The following is an 18,535-nucleotide window of genomic DNA, read 5'->3' as shown; positions in this document are numbered from 1 at the left end:
CTTTTCTCTTTTTGAACGACCCTCCATGTTTGTTTTCATTCAGTTTCCTTGTATTTTTCCACTGTCCTGTTTTTGTTCCCAACTTTGACCCACCATAAAATCTAAAATATATTTTGGAAGTTATGGGAGCAACTGTCTTTGGAGATTCATATTGTCGTTGAGTGCTTGAAATGAGTAGATAAACAGCTGACAACTGATGAAGGGTCGTTCATTGTGTTACTTGCCTTGTTTTCAATTTTTTTTCTCTTGTTGTTTGCATATTTAACTCCCTTGTTTTTGTACTTCATGTTGTTTACAGGTGGTGACTTCTTGTACCCATATATGCATATATATATCATCATCATCATCATCATTTAACGTCTGCTTTCCATGCTAGCATGGGTTGGACAATTTGACTGAGGACTGGTGAACCAGATGGCTGCACCAGGCTCCAATCTGATCTGGCAGAGTTTCTATAGCTGGATGCCCTTCCTAACACCAACCACTCTGAGAGTGTAGTGGGTGCTTTTACGTGCCACCGGCACAAGGACCAGTCAGGTAGTACTGGCAACGACCTCGCTCGAATGTTTTTTCACATGCCACCGGCACAAGTGCCAGTAAGGCGACACTGGTAACGACCATGCACAAATGATGCTTTTTATGTGCCACCTGCATGGAAGCCAAACAGCTGCTCTGGCAATGATCACGCTCGGATGGTGCCAGTCATCAAATTTGGTTCGATTTCGATTTCACTTGCCCCAACAGGTCTTCGCAAGCAGAGTTTAGTGTCCAATGATGGAAAGGTTGGCACGGGTTCCAGTCGTCGAATTTGGCTTGATTTCGATTTCAATTTCACTTGCCTCAACAGGTCTTCGCAAGCAGAGTTTAGTTTCCAATGAAGGAAAGGTATGCGTAAGTGGGCTGGCTACACCCCTGGCAAAGGCAACGGGTTATGGTCTCACTTGGTTTGCCGGGTCTTCGAATGCACATCATATTTCCAAAGGTCTCAGTCACTAGTCATTGCCTCAGTGAGGCCTAATGTTTGAAGGTCGTGCTTCACCACCTCATCCCAGGTCTTCCTGGGTCTACCTCTTCCACAGGTTCCCTCAACCGCTAGGGTGTGGCACTTTTTCACACAGCTGTCCTCATCCATTCTCGCCATGTGACCATACCAGCGCGATCGTCTCTTGCACACCACAACTGAGGCTTTTTAGGTCCAACTTTTCTCTCAAGGTACTTACACTCTGTCGAGTATGCACACTAACATTACACATCCATCGGAGCATACTGGCTTCATTCCTTGCGAGCTTACGCATGTCCTCAGCAGTCACGGCCCATGTTTCACTGCCATGTAGCATGGCTGTTCGTGCACATGTGTCATACAGTCTGCTTTTACTCTGAGCAAGAAGCTCTTTATCACCAGCAGAGGTAAGAGCTCTCTGAACTTTGCCCAGGCTATTCTTATTCTAGCAGCTATACTTTCAGTGCACCCTCCCCTGCTACAAACTTGGTCACCTAGGTAACGGAAGCTATCAACTACTTCTAGTTTTTCTCCCTGGAATATGGCAGAAGTTGTTCTCTGCACATTTTCAGTGCCACATACAAAAACTATCATCTGCCACATACAAAAACTATCTTCCCTGTTAGCCTTCCTCTGATATTGCTGCACCTCTTAAGTGTCCATAGCTTACGCTGGGTACATCTTATAGAGTTTCTACCTACGCCTTTTCTACAAATCGAGCAGGGCTATCTACCTGAAGTTAGTCAATTCAAGATTTATGCATATCATCCATACCTTCAATAGAAATAAAGAAAGGAAGGTCAGCAGGTCAGATGATATGAGTATCAACACAGACTTGTCCAAATGTATTATTTGATGTTTGTAGAATGGGTAATACTGAAAAAACATCCCAAAGTAAGCTGTTTGAATCTTATAAAGCATTATCAAAGCTTATATCTAAGAGATGTTTCATATAATATTTAACATAGGAAAAGCATTCAGATCTGAATATTATCTGCTCTTCTAGGCCAGTGAGCTGGCAGAATTGTTAGTATGCTGGACAAAATGCTTAGCAGCATTTCGTCCATCTGTATGTTCTAAGCTCAAATTCCGCTGAGGTTGATTTTACCTTTCATCCTTTCAGGGTCGATGAAATAAATATCAGTTGAACTCTGGGATCAATGTAATCATCTGACCACCCTCTCTCCCTAGCTTACTGGGTTTGTACCAAAATTTGAAAACAATATTTGCTCTTTTGATGACATGTCATCTTGGTGGATGGGTCTTTATAAGGTGGTTTTATCATAATTTGTTAGATATAAGAACAAGATGGCTCCAATTTGTTGGTCACTTTCAGCTTCAAAGACTCTTGCACTCAGTGAAGTAGTAGTGATGCTAGTGTCTAAGTGGCTGCTATGATACAGCTGCCCAGATTATGAGATGGACTTTGTAAAATTGACAATTTATCATTTATAGAGCCCTTAACCCATTACCTCCCATAATTCTATTAACTGGAATTTTTTTTATGAAACTTTGATTTCTAGCATAAAACAGCCTTAGAAACACGCTGGAATGATCAAAATAACATTTTAAATAGAAATAAGCGAGATATCAAGTGAAAAATTAGCAAACCTCATTTGAATATCAGAGAAATATACCTAGTAGATATAGCAAAAATGTTAGATATGTGTAAATATTGACAGATAATTAAGAAATTTGTAATTTTTAAGTGATCTCATATGAGATCACTGGTAGGTAATGGGTTAAAGTTATCTATTCTTGTTAGTGATTGTCATCTTAGAGGTGATATAGTAAAAGTAAAAGAAATGACGATCATCAAGGGAGTTAAGATAAAATGGACCAGAAGTCATGGACAGATTTTAGATCAACTAAGGCAGGAGCTTCCTCTAAAATTTTGAGACAAACTGAGTTATTACTGTTTATCTTTTCGCAGCATCGCTTCAAATAATATGTTTGAGAATTTTGGATATTTGTAGTTTGGGGAATTTTCAGTCGAAGGCATTGCTCAAATGACGGCTTAAACATGGAACCCTGTTTGAAGTGTTACACGATGTTTTGTGAGAACTTGCAGTTGAAACTAAAAACCTGAGGAGACTAGCGAAGTTGATACTGGGTTGTCTCCCTTGTATAAATTACAAAGAAAGCAGTGAATTGTTGGAGAGTAATAGTCTTCAAAAACGTAAAGGCTAATCGTTGAGACGTGTAAAAATATAAGATATGAGATATTATATGATTTGAGGAATTGGAAGCCTTCCCTTGCTAATATATTACTACTTTAATAGTTGGCAGTTTCAGTGATCGAATAACTGAACATCTGTTTATTGAAACTGGAAATTCATTCATTCACTACATTTCATTTTTTTCCGTAAAATGATTTTGTTGGTTATATAACTTTATGGTTCACCCACAGAGTTTAACTACAAATTTAATACTCTTCCCATCCACATGGTTCCGGGTTCAGTCCTGCTGTGTAGCACCTTAGGCAAGTGTCTTCTACTATAGCCTCAGGTCAACCAAAGCCTTGTGAGTGGATCTGGTAGACAGAACCTGAAAGAAGCCCGTCGTATATATATATATATATATATATATGTATATATATCTCTGTGTTTGTCTCCCCATCACAGCTTGACAACCAATGTTGGTGTGTTTATGTCCCCTTAGCTTAGTGGTTCGGCAAAAGAGCCCAATAGAATAAGTACCAGGCTTTAAAAAAAGCATTGGAGTCAATTCATTTGACTAAAAATTCAAGGCGGTGCCCCAGCATGGCCACAGTCTAATGACTGAAACAAGTAGAAGATAAAAGAAGATATTAGATATATTTTAATTTCTTTATTTTTATTTTATTTCATTATGTATTTAAATTTTGGAAAAGTACATGTGTCTTTTTGCTTTTCCTTACCTTACTTACAGAAACAGATTTAACCTACTTTATGCTTAAGAGAATAGTAACGACAAAGAAACTAGATCATCATGATTATTATCGTTGTCATTTAACATCTGCCTTCCATGCTAGCATGCGTTGGACAGTTTGACTGAAGACTGGCAAACTGGGAGGCTGCACCAGGCTTCAATCTGATTTGGCAAGGTTTCTACAGCTGGATGCCCTTCCTAATGCCAACCACTTTGAGAGTGCCGTGAGTACTTTTTACTTGCTACCAGCATGGGAGTCAGTCAGGCGGCACTGGTGTAAGCCATGCTCGAATGATGCTTTTTATGTGCCACTGGCACAGGTGCAAGTCATGTAGCGCTGGCATCAGTCATGCTCAAATGGTGCTTTTTGTGTATTAGGCAGCACTGGCATCGGCCATGACCACGACTTCACTTGGTTCAGCAGGTCTTCACAAGCACAGCATATTGCCTGATGATTGAAGGATGTTTTTAAACAGGCCAGTTATTCGACACTGGCATCGGCCATGACTACAATCTCACTTGGCTTGCCAGGTCTTCTCAAGCACAGCATATATCCAATGGTCTCGGTTGCTTATCATTCCTCTGTGAGGCCCAACATTCGAAGGTTGTGCTTCACCACCTCATCCCATGTCTTCCTGGGTCTACATCTTCCACAGGTTCCCTCCACTGTTAGGGTGTAACACTTCTTCACACAGCTGTCCTCATCCATATGAAACACATGACCATATCAGTGCAGTCGTCTCTCTTGCACACCACATCTGATGCTTCTTACATTCAACTTTTCTCTCAGGGCACTTACACTCTGTTGTGTATGCATGCTAACATTACACATCCAGCAGAGCATATACAAAAATAGCTGTAAACACTAAAAATTAAAAATTCATTGAAAAAATAATAAAATTAGACAGGTTTATTTCAATAAATCCACATTCCTTATAAATCTATATTATTTTCAAATTTTCCACAAGCTGCACAGGTAATTCCAGTGGAAAGTTTCTATTTTAGAAAGGAATACATTTATTTTCTCAATTAGATGTTGTTGCTTAAATAATGGCATGATCAAGTCTTTAGGGGCTGCATTCATGCTTATAATAAATTATAAATGTGTGTGTGTGTGCATGAGAGAGAGAGAACATGTATGATATGTGTGAATATAGCTCGTGTGTGCATACATATATATATATATATATATATATATATATATATATATATATTGATAGATAGAGAGATAGATAGGTAAATAGATAGATAGATAGATACACACATGCATGAAGGTGTGGGTGTATGGTCAAGAAGCTTGCTTCCCAACTGTGTTGTTTTGGGTTCAGTCTCACTGTGCAGCACTTTCAGCAAGTATCTTCTACTATAGCGCCAAATCAATAAAATCCTTATGAGTAGAATTGGTAGATGAAACTGAAAAAAAGCCTGTTGTATATGTGGGTACTCTTGTCTTAACTTCATGTGATGGTTGTAAATAAGCATCAAAAGCCTGGCCAAAGGGAAATACTTTGAAATAGGTGAGGGTTGGTGAGGAAGGGCAACCAGCTGCAGAAAATGTGCCTCAACAAATTCCCTCTGGCCCATGTAAGCATGGAATAGTGGATATTAAATTGATTATGGTAATGATGATACATACATATATATATATATATCTTCAGTGAGATGTAGTGTCTAATGAAACTAAGCTGTTGCTTAGCTGTTACTTTTCTCAAGTAACAAGTAAAGGCTTTCCTCTGAGTTCGGTAGCCTGGCTCAAGCTTTCAGAATTACAGAGATGTACTTGCATAGCAAGTGACCTGATCTGAGATTATGTGCTGGAACAAAAACAATTGCAGAGTGGAAGGTGTTTATAAGCCATTTAAGAAACACAAAAACCATTAGATTCACTTCAACGTTTAAATTTAATTTGCCAAAATATTTTCGTTGCTTTGACAAAATTCTGTTCTGCATATATATATATCAATCACATTATCTGAGCATGAGAATACATGATATTAGCATATATACACACATATACATATATACATACATATATATGTTTATATGACAGGTTTCTTCTGAAAGAAACCTGTCATATATACATATATATGTATGTATATATGTGTATACAGCAATGCCTCAATATATGAGTTAATTCATTCCTGGGGAACACTCATATAGAGAAAACTCGTAAACAGAAAATAAAACTTGTAAAAACTTGTAAACCTGGGGTCTTGTAAACCAGGTCCTCGTAAAGTGAGGTATTACTGTACACACACACACGTGTGCATATATATATATATATATATTCACGTTAATATGATGTGTATGTGTGTGTGTGTATATATATGCTAATATCATGTATTCTCACCAGAAATGGGGATGAACACCAACACTTCCATGTGGCAACACTTGAACAATTGTGAAGATCTCTTCACATGAAGCCATTGGTGGCCTTAATGTTCCAGTGTGCCCATAGTCTAATGACTGAAACCTCAGATTGTGAGTGAAATTGAGGAGATAAACTGAGTGGACATCCATCTTATGCTCTTCACATACAGTTCAAAGATTCAAACTTGTCACTCAGTGTTTTGTTAAGGATTAGGTTAAGGGTACAAGTGTCTATGAAAAACTCAACCACTTATGCTGTGATATAACAAATAGCTAGGATCACAAGGCTTTGGTTGACCTGGGGCTATAGTAGAAGTCACTTCCCCAAGGTAACCATGCAATGGGACTGGACCTAAAACTAAGTAGTTGGGATACAAACTTCTTATCACATTACTATGCCTGTACACACACACACACACACACACAGTGTATGTATTTTACTTGTTTGCTGGTTTGCTGCAGTGAAGTGCCTGAAGGATGACTCCCTCATTTCACTGGATGTTATAATACCTGAAAGACATAGACAGGCAAGACAACTCACTTCAGATCCCATTCAGAAGTGATGGATTCTGATATTTCACTACTTTTGTGGTTTATCAACATCACAGACCTGAACTGAACCAGTGACAAATTGAATCATCAGTCTATGACTATATATAAATAGTTTAAAAACTATTTGCTGGTATGCCATTTTAGCTATTTTTATTGCTGTTAAATGAGGCAATCGTTACTGTGACACTGCAAGACAAAGGCAGCTATTTCAATTATATGTACATTTCATCTCATGAGCTCATGTTCACTCACAAAGTTTCTTCAGATGCACATGACTTGGCCCTCACAACCTTCCTCTCATTTCAACTAGCTTGAATCTTATTACCATCCCTCCTTTATCATACAACTTGAAAACTACTTATGTCACCTCTCACAAGTTTTCCTCTGGCTCTTTCCCATAACTTACCACTCTATGTCACTCTGCTTATTAATTCATGCTCTCATTAGCAATTAAATCTAAAATACAATACATCTGCATTTTTCCTCTCACTCTTTCTCTGAAGAGGGAAAAGTATTTGAAACATTAGTTTTCTCTTCTTACAGCATAAAATTTATTCCACTATTCTATTTTCATTATTCTTATTTTTTAATTTCAAAGCAGCCCTGATCAAGTAAACTTATGATTAAAGACATCCCATTCACAATCCCAGGACTATACTGTTCAATGTGTTGCTTCTTGAAATGGTAGGGTGATTTACAGGAGATTTTGTTGCTATATCTAGCAGGTCAAGTGAACATACAGAGTTAAACTGATCCTCTATATATACACACATATACATTGAGGCTCTACATTCATGTACACACAACTGAAGAGTTAAAAATGATAAATAGGGGTGGCATCCATGGTTGTGTAATCAACTAATGAAAGATTCACTATGACTCAAGCTCCTAATTTAAATTTATAATGGAATTGGATGGTGACAGAAAGTCACAGGAGTCAATGAAAGCAGCAAAAATAACAACCAAACCTGGCATGTAATTGTCATCATCATCATTGTTTTAACATCTACATTTCCATGCTTTTGCAGTAGACTGCAAGCTAATGAATAGTGAGGGTCTTATTTACAATCAGCAAACAGAAGATGAGGAGAAATATGAACTCTCTCTCTCTCTCTCTCTCTCTCTCTCTTTCTCTCTCTCTCTCCCTTTCTCTCTCTCTCTTTCTTTCTCTCTCTCTCCCTCTCTCTATCTTTCTCTTTCTCTCCCCCTCTCTCTCTCACACACACACACACACACACAAAACAGGCTCCTTCCATTTCTGCCTACCAATTTCAATCACAATGTATGAGCCAAACTGTACCTATTGTGCCCATGCAGTTCGACTGGACCATGTACTTCTGCAGCAAACTTCTTAACCATACAAGCCTGCTTGCACTTATTATAATGATAACAATTACAATAAAACATAATGTGCAACAATTGCTCATTTTGTTACATAAAAATAGGCTCCAAAATTTACGAGAAATCATTACTGAATACTCTAAGATGTCTTATACAAAGGGTTGTACAAAATATTGGTTTCAAATTTTAGTACAGGGACAACAATTTCAAAGGAGAAGTTAAGTTGATTATATCAATCCCAGTTATCAATATGTTGGCTCTAGAGCTGTAATTGGCCTTGACAATGTGTCAGACTACTAGCCAAAGCATTAGTAGTTTGCATCCTATCACCAGCACTGTTTAGTGTCCATGATCAAAATTATTCAAGTATTATTTTGTCAGTGTCCACTACTTGTAAATAGTTATCAAAGGATATGCACCACTAACTAATTTAAGCAGTAGAACCACTGGGTAACACTGTTTTGTTAACATGTATTAGTGACTTTAAGTCTGCCTGTGAGTTCAGAGAAGTTAAAAGGAATTTATTTCTGTGTTTCCATTCTTCCTTTAAAATCTTACAGATTTTTCATATAGAGTTACCAATGAATGGTCTATGATTTGATAGTAACTTTATTGATACCTGAAGATAATCAGAAATTATGCTGGTCAAAAGATGATGTTAATAGTCTGAATAACTCTTATTATTTAACAAAAAAATCAAGCAAAAAGGAAAATATTTCCAATTAAGCTATAATTCTGATAAATACATTTTTTGGAATTGGAAGTGTCTTTATCTCTAAAATTTGCAAACAATAAGCTGTAACAAATTTTCATCAGTTAAATTTTCTCCAGTACAGTTAACAAAATCAGCCATAATATTTCTGTTGTGTGTGTGTGTGTGTATGTGTGAGAGAGAGGGGGGAGAGAGGGAGGGAGAGAGATTTACAAGAAATACACTGCATGATTACACTAATTTCATATAACTGTTGCAGAGATGGACAGGATTCCTAATAGTGACATAACGAATTGTCTATTATTGTTACGTTTTGCACTAACTGCAGGTTTACAATGTTACTCAGTTGAAAAACCTAATCCTTTTTAGTTACTACAAACTCTAATGATTACAACTAGATTATGCATTGTTGATGAAGCCTAATAAAACTGAGACATGACCAGAATAGGCAACATACTGCTAAAGATCACACTCACTTCTTATCACATTCTCTATTTAATAAATTTTAACTAAATTTTGGAATTTTCCTTTCTGCCATTTTTTTTCTTACTAAAATTAATCATTTATGTAATGATTATTTCCATCATTAAGGATGTAATTTTAATTAAATTTCTTCGTTCACTAAATCGTGTATATTAGTGCACATTTTACATTTAGTTTTCATGCATAAAGTGTCCCTAGGTAAGTTTCCGTAATAATATTCCATGTTCATTCACGAAACATTTTCTCATTGCATTTCAGAGTAAATTTTAGAGTTGTCTCCCTTGCTTTTATTGCCTTACACTGCTAAGTCATTATGAAAGATTATATTTCTTAGTTGAATAATTTGATCGATCTGGAACTAAAAGATATAACAGTACAATATTGTAGACGAAATTATTTAAATAGCCGACAGTATATCTGTCGATACATGCAGCATCAGGTTCATTCTCAAAGATGATAACTTCTTTAATCTTGCTGATCTATTCCCAATACTTTCAACATAAAATGTAATGTACAATGTGAGACTCTATCACTTTATCCAATTTCACTGGAAATCTGCTCAACTATATCATGAACCACTTGTCTCTCATCCTTAAGAATTCTGATGAAAACAATGTTGATATCAGCTAAGATTGTGACTTGTCTAGTATAAAACCTTTGAAGCAAAGTTGCTCATCCTGTATTCCAGCCATCTGAAATTTTTGAAGTCAATAGTTTCCAGCCAGACTACTCCATCACATTGTTAACAGGTCTCTCTTTAAACCACATGCTATCAATTCTAGAGTATATTAGGGCTTGGTATATTAAACACACTCTTTTTTCTGTATATCAATGATCTTCTTATAGTTACTCCAAACTACCTTTAAAGATTACCCCATCATCTTCTCAACCTAAATGTTTGGCACGCAGGTATTATTTACACACATCCTAAACATTTCATGCAGATTTGAGCTTTTTTTATAAACGGAAAATTCTAAGACATCCTATAATGGCATCATAGTTTCCTTTATTAAGACAAAGATATATTCGCTACACATATAAAGAAAATAATTTTGCAGCACACTGTCCCTTTACATGAAATACATACAACTAAAACCGTCAAAATCATTAGAAATGTTAACTTCATAATAACTTATATCATTATTAAAACTTTTTATTATAACTATATTATTATTATTATTATATTATTATTATTATTACTATACATTATTATTATTATTATTATTATTATTATTACTACTACTGTACATTATTATTATAATGTATTATTATACATTATTATAATTTATATCATTATTAAAAACTACTTTTTAAATACGAGATTTCTGCTTCAGAGTCAGAAAATATTTCAACTCTGATCAGATGCTGCTGCTCAACAAATCTCAAGTGTTACTACTACACACACAAACATCTTAGATGGCATAAACAAAATGAATAAGTAAAAATAGTGAATATTCATGCACCAACATTCTATAATTATTGCTTCACAGATGTGTTATTGTTTCTTATCATTTCTCCTACCAGGGATACATTTACTTAAGCTCCTATGAGATAATAAGTTGCATACTACTGCCACACAAGCCCGCCTGGTTCACCCATCTCACTTCCCCTCTTCATCCTTATTGTCTTACTTCAAAAACCCTACATTAAATACTTTCTTCAAGCTATTTTCCCTGAACCAGATTCCTCTGCTACTTACATTTTCCTTATAGGCATCAATCAACAAAACCCGAACCATACTGATTGCACCAATCTGAAAAGTTAAAAGGGACTTCCCCTGATAATCAACTACATAAACGTGAAAGAAACTGTAGGTTTCATAAATTGTCAATAATTAATAGATAGTTTTCTGTACCACTCCATTACTACTCCAACAAAATGAATGGGCAGATGAAAATATGTAGGTATGTTGTTTTTTAGTTATATTTCAAGATTTCATGCCAATAGAGAAAGAGCCGGTTTCTAACCTAGATCCAAGGCTCCTTCATTGGAATTTCAACAACATCAACAGGGTATTTTTGTATGCATGTATATGTGTAGATTTGTGTGTTTTGTTTTATGCATGTATCCTCATGCATAATGGACACTGTGAGACTCTATCACTTTATCCAATTTCACTAGAAATCTGCTCAGCTATATCATGAACCACTTGTCTCTCATCCTTAAGAATTCTGCTGCATGTCTAGGCATGCTCATATATACTTAAATGACAAACTTCAGGAAAGTTTTACAGATTTTTATAGTTCCAGTGATGGCTTGAATCTGTAGTCTTTGAATCAGCTTTCTCTTTTCTGGTTTTGAGCAGCCTAATTTCTCAAGATTGGTACTTAGGCAGTGTGTTACATATCCCAGTGCCCCAATAATTACAGGTATAAACCAGAACCTGTAATCTGGGTAGGATAACTGTAGATTCCTCAATAGTTCAGTGGAAGCATTTTCTTTTTTGTTAATTTTTATCATTATGTTAACATCTGCTGGGCAGCTGATTTTCACAACTGTACACAGTTTATGTGTGTGTGTGTGTGTCTGTATGCGCATACATTCATATGTAGTTGTGTACGCATATCTGTATGTACAGGTGTAAATATATATACATGTACAGACTAGGTGTATGCATGTGCATATGTCTACACCTACCTATGCATATACATCTGTATGTATTAATGCACATAGTATTAATGGATGTATGTATTGATGCACACATTTATGTACATATTTATGCACATACATCATTAAGTACATCTGCATGTACACATGCTTGACATATGCCTGTATTTATGTAAGTATGCTTGTACATATGTCTGTATGTATATACATAGGTATGCACATCTAGATCATACAAATGTATGACGCAGTCTATGCCCACCCAACATGAGTGACAGTCTAGGTTACATCTTAGACTATGAGGCAGCTATGGCCTTCAGCCTTTGAGTCAGTCTAGAACCCTCAGCCAATGAGTCACAGTCTAGGGCTGTGTCAAGGCCAGGAGTCATGATCTAGGCAACCCTACCAGACTATGATTCACAGTGAAGGAAGCCCCTAGGCTATGACTTTTAGTCCAGAGCCTCCAAGCTATAGTTCACAGTAAGGGTACCTAGCCTATGAGTTTGAGTCACAGTCTAGATCCCCTCAGTACATTAGCCAAAGTTAAGACTATTCCACTCTATAATTCACAGCTAGGCCCTTCAGCCTAAGCACTACAGTCTAGACTATGAGTAACTCTCTAGATCAGAAAATTCACAAGTCAGCTTTTTCTCATAACTTTTGGGAAAATGGGTATTTTTAAATGCAATTTTCTACAAACACCTTTCAGAGTGTGTAAATTACAATTATATTAGAATTTGATGTGAAAAGGAAAATGGTGAGCACGCACACATACATACTGACACACATCACAAATTTTTTCAAAATTGTATGTTTCATTTTGTAGATATATGTGATGCCTGTCAGTACTTGAGCAAGCCCACCAATTTTTTTCATATTAAATTCCAAAAGCTCAAAAGATCACATGACTTTGTGCATAATCCCTGTGATCACTTCTGATCCATTGCAGACTATCAGCTTTTCAAGTCCCTTACCGTTTCCTGATGCTTGAACAAAGATGCTACAGATATTTTCAATACTAGACCCATCACTCAGTAAATGTCAAGTGACTGCAAGCTTTAAGCCATTTTCACATTATTAACGACTCCCTGTCGGGTGATTCATGTAATTTCCCATTTACTAATACACCATGTAATGAAATGAATGTGATAAGGAGACAAAATATAATACATGGAGTATGAAGGGGTAAATAGACTAAAAATCTAAAAAGAATTATACTCACAGGCTTACCCACCACATCTATTTTTGCATTGGTGTTCATTTAGCAAACTGGTTCCATCCGTCACTCAGAGATAGTCATATTGATGTCAACAGAAGCAACAGATTTCTGAACTGTTTTCCACATTGTTCTTACCCTAGCTATGTAGCTTGAGCAAGGACAAAAGACTTCGAGCTCTTACTGCTAATTCTTCCCTTTCATCTGTTACATAGGAAGTTCCTTTTCTCTATCAGTTTGCCTATGCCCCAAATGTTTTGAGTTTCTATAGTTTACATTAAATACACAGAATGGAATTCCTACCTACTTCAGTTCTAAATATTGAGCATGGCCAATTTCTTAGTGGCTGTAAGCATTTGCATCCTATCCTGCTAAAGTGACTTTGCTAGATATATTTTTAGGCCCTGTTAATTAGAAACCAAGTTCCACATTTGGAACTAATTATTTGATTTGCTACAAAATAGATATACATGCATACATATATGTATATGAAGAATGTGCCATCTGGGGCTTATCTAGACTAAAACTATTTATTAATACACTAGTACCTTCCTATCTACCTACTGTGTCATGAAAATGAAAGTAATCAAAATAGAATAAGTAAACAGTAGATAGTTATGGAATGGAGGCAGCAGAGATATTGGCAGTGATGTTGGCGCTGGTAATGGAAAATGGAGAGAGAAAGGAGAAAAAAGAGAGAGGTGGGAATAGTGGAATAAATGAAGTGATACAAAAGGAAAAAGCATTATTAAATGTGTGAACCTATTTTAAAAGGTTGAATGGTTAAGAAATTTGCTTTGCAATCATGAGGTTCAATCCTAGTATGTAGTACCTTGTGCATGTGTTTTCTATTAAAGTTTGAGATCCAGCTAAGTAATGTGAGTGAAAGTGGGATGTGGGAACTATGTAAAAGTCCATAAACTGGAGTACATCAGTGATAATGGGCCCAGCCATATGCTGGTTGTCCCGGAGGATTATATTCAGAATACAGGCATTTGTGTAAATTTCATCATATCAATTGTACTCTATTATAAATAGGTAAAAGGTAGTGTTGTATAATAAAAATGTACACCCCTCCCAGTAAGAAGTGAAAGTAGCCAGCCATTATAAATAGACAGAAGCCAGTCGACAGAGGAAAAGTCGGAAGATCAACAGTACATGTAGACTATGTTAATAGTCATGTCTGTGCTGATATAGTAATCATACTGTGATACTGAGTGGACGTTATAATGTTCCAACCTTTTGAGGATAATAACACTGTACGACTAAGGGTTGTACAGTGCCAGAGAGAACCATTCTATTGACAATTTTGAAATATAACACTATCTGTCAGAGCGACAACCGTCATCAAAAGACAGATACAACAGTGGCAAAAGACTGTTTTACAACAGGTAGTTACAATGATGAAACAACTAAATTAATAACTCATTGAAACTAAAGTGTAATTCATTCAATGCATTTAAATTTTCATGTAATTTTGTTTGTTGTTCATATTGTTGGCACTCCGTCGCTTACGACGTCAAGGGTTCCAGTTGATCCGATCAACGGAACAGCCTGCTCGTGAAATTAACGTGCAAGTGGCTGAGCACTCCACAGACACATGTACCTTTAACGTAGTTCTCGGGGATATTCAGCGTGACAGTGTGACAAGGCTGACCCTTTGAATTACAGGCACAACAGAATCAGGAAATAAGAGTGAGAGAAAGTTGTGGTGGAAGAGTACAGCAGGGTTCGCCACCATCCCCTGCTGGAGCCCCGTGGAGCTTTAGGTGTTTTCGCTCAATAAACACTCACAATGCCCAGCCTGGGAATCGAAACCGCGATCCTATGACCGCGAGTCCACTGCCCTAACCACTGGGCCATTGCGCCTCCTGTTGTTCATATAATCTACTTATATAGAATTCAACTGCAAATATGACAAAACAATGGAATCAATATTATTCGTGGTTGGATATGAGGAATGATGGCAGCGATTTACATTAAACCAATGGTTAACTAGCATACAGTGTGAAAAAAAGTGACAACAAAAAAATATCTAAAAAGTAATTAAAACTTTATCTTTATTTTTCCATACTAAGAATGTAAAGATTTTTTTTCAATTAATAATATATGCATCGCACCTTGTGGATAGGGATACCATCCATTTCTTCAGCATGTAATTGACGATAATCCCACAAAAATTGATCAAGTAATACAGAATTAAACAAGGCATTTTTGGTCTCTTCATCTTTGTCCAGTAATTTTTGGGATTCCTCTCGAATCATCTGAAAAAAGAGTTAAAAAAAGGAATATTTTATTGAAAACTGAAAAAGAGTCAATTACGTTTTTCATAAGTTAGTCAGAAGGGTAATGACTTTCCCAGGCCCAACTAGATTGTTGAGACTGAATCAGTAGTTGATGTTTAACATGAATATTCATAGGTCCTTAAATTTTTGACTCTTCACTGGATCTTTAAGCTTCTATATTTCCCTTTTCCAACAATTTGCATCTCTGCTGGGTGTACACTCACAACCATCTGTTTATCCTTTTCTTGGAGAGAATGAAATCTATTTGGCTTGTTTGTTCACCTAATTAATAGGTGTGTGTGTGTGTGTGAATGTATGTATAATTGTATAAATATGCATGTCACAGTTTGGCTGACTGTTGGTTATAGTTCTAATTAAGAATGCAAATACCCAATTCTATCTCATTACAATCATTAATATTCTTTCACACCGGCAGCCTCAATTTTTGCTGTTTTGCAGTGCCCAATTCTATCTTATTATTTGAATTTCTATTCTTCCACTTCGTTCAATTATGTTAGCCTAAATCCCAAAATTCCATCTCCTCATATTCTGTCTTCGACCAGCCTAACTCTGGTCTCTCTCTCTTCCTCTTTCTCAGTTTCGTTAATCACTTGCTTCTCCCAACACTTTACCTCTGCTCCCCCACCCACCTCACCCTATATAAACTAGCTCATTCAGATTCCCCTACCTCATATTTTAATACCTCACCACACGTGATAGAAATCAGAAGATGTTCAGATAAGTAACTTTGTTTTCCAGCCTAGCACACATCTAAAACCTCTTTTTCAGTACAAATTACAATTACTTTATTATTTCATTTCATTATCTATCGATGTAAACACAGTTTCGTCTTCCATGCTGTATGTTTAGAGGAACAAACTTAAGATCCCTTCACTCAATCCAACTTTCCCTCTCTCTCCCTTCTCCCTCTCTTTCACGCTCATTTATTATTGTCATTTATTCGTTCATTTATCTAATTTTGTCACAGTTTGGTTGACTGAAAACTGTTGGTTATAGCTCTAGTTGAGAATGCAAATGCCCAATTCTATCTCATTATTATCATTAATATTCTTTCACATGATGCAGAAGACAACTGGAGGTTCCTATGGAACAACTTGTTGTGGGCTACTAACCAGATCTGTGGCTGGTGCAAAGTCCCATCTTGACCCATGGTAATGTGGTGGTAGAACAATGTAGTTGACAGGGCCATTAGGAAAAATAAACAGGCATAGAAGGACTGGAAGAATGGTGGTAGCAGGGAATTGTATCAGATTGCCAGAAGGGAAGCTAGGAGACAGGTTTATTTTGCCAGAGGGGAAGCAGATAAGAAAAAATTTGTCAATGTTCTGCATTGTGAAGACCAAAGACTTGAAGTGTTTCGTGTTGCAAGACAGTGTGTGAGAGAGAATTGTGATGTCATAGAAGAGAAATGTATCCACATTGATGATGGCTCACTTGCATTTAACAAGGCTGCAAAGAGAGAGACTTGGAGATGCCACTATGAAAGGTTGCTAAATGAAGAGAATGAATGGGAGAAAGAGAATTTGCCGAATGTCAATCCAAAAGAGGGACCAGCTTTCCGAATTGACAGTAGCTTGGTAGACAAAGCAATTAGGGGTATGAAGACAGGGAAAGCCCCTGGCTCGTCAGGAATCACCACAGAGATGCTTAAAATGTCTGCGGTGTCGGCTATAGTCTAGTCACCCGTATAGTCAATCAGGTAATACATGAAGGAGTCATACCCAATGACTGTTGTAGCAGCACCATAGTCAACAGCTACAGAGGTAAAGGTGATACATTAGATATGAATAATTACAGAGGTATCAAGTTGTTAGATCAGGTAATGAAAGTCACAGAGAGGGTCATAGCCCAACTAATTAGGGAGAGAGTTAGTTTACATGAGATGCAGTTTGGGTTTGTGCCAGGGAAAAGCACCACTGATGCTTATATCTGGTAAGATAGCTGCAGGAGAAATTCCTAGCCAAAGATAAACCTCTGTACCTGACATGGAGAAAGTCTTTGACAGGGTCCTCTGATCCCTTATCTGGTGGACAATGCAGAAACTAGGGATAGACGAGTGGTTAATGAGAGCTGTACAAACCATGTACAGGGATGCTCTCAGTAAGGTGAGGGTTGGCAACGAGTATAGTGAAGAATTGCGGATAGGGGTAGAGGTCCACCAAGGTTAAGTCCTCAGACCCCTTTTATTTATCATAGTCCTCCAGGCAATAACAGAGGAATTCAAGGTCAGGATACCCCTGGGAGCTTCTCTATGCTGATGACTTTGCTCTAATAACTGAGTCAATATCAGAACTAGAGGAGAAATTTCAGGTGTGGAAGCAAGGTCTAGAATCGAAGGACCTTAGAGTCAATCTAGCAAAACCAAAGTCTTAATAACTAGGAAGGCAGACAAATCACAAATCCCTTCAGGTAGATGGCCCTGCTCGATCTGTAGAAAAGGCATAGGTAGAAACTCCATAAGATGTACCCAGTGTAAACTATGGACACATAAGAGGTGCAGCAATATCAAAGAAAGGCTAACTGGGAAGATAGTTTTTGTGTGTAGCAAATGCTCAGGGGCAAAAACGAGAAGTAGTTGATAGCTTCCATTACCAAGATGACCAAGTCAATAGCAGTGGAGGATGCTCTGAGAGTATAGCTTCTAGAATAAGAATAGCCTGGGCAAAGTTCAGAGAGCCCCTACCTCTGCTGGTGACAAAGGGCCTCTCGCTCAGAGTAAAAGGTAGACTGTGTGACGCATGTGTGCGAATAGCCACACTACATAGCAGTAAAACATGGGCTGTGACTGCTGAGGACATGTGTAAGCTTGAAAGAAATGAAGCTAGTATGCTCTGCTAGATGTGTAATGTCGGTGTGCACACAAGACAGAGTGTAAGTGCCCTGAGAGAAAAGTTGGACATAAGAAGCATTAGATGTGGTGTGCAAAAGAGACGACTGCACTGGTATGGTTATGTGTTACATATGGATGAGGACAGCTGTGTGAAGAAGTGTCACACCCATGCAGTAGAGAGAACCTGTGGAAGAGGTAGATCCAAGAAAAC

The 18,535-nt window shown here is 37.2% G+C and overlaps 1 protein-coding gene across 5 annotated transcripts in view; it reads right to left on the bottom strand.

Annotated features, from left to right (window-relative positions):
• Positions 1–15,224: 15,224 nt before the first annotated feature.
• Positions 15,225–18,535, bottom strand: part of LOC106878108 (queuosine 5'-phosphate N-glycosylase/hydrolase) — a 39,336-nt gene continuing 36,025 nt past the window's right edge. For all 5 annotated transcript variants that reach the window (XM_014927230.3, XM_014927235.3, XM_089358215.1 and 2 more), the window contains exon 10: positions 15,225–15,452. In XM_014927230.3, coding sequence (XP_014782716.1) covers positions 15,288–15,452 — 165 coding nt within the window. In that variant the 3' untranslated portion in view covers positions 15,225–15,287. The remainder of the gene's footprint in view (positions 15,453–18,535) is intronic.

The sequence above is a fragment of the Octopus bimaculoides genome, chromosome 1 (genome assembly GCF_046866305.1).
Source record: "Octopus bimaculoides isolate indiv1 chromosome 1, ASM4686630v1, whole genome shotgun sequence".
In the NCBI taxonomy this organism is placed as follows: Eukaryota; Metazoa; Mollusca; class Cephalopoda; order Octopoda; family Octopodidae; genus Octopus; species Octopus bimaculoides.
This window is presented reverse-complemented; position numbering and strand designations above follow the sequence as displayed.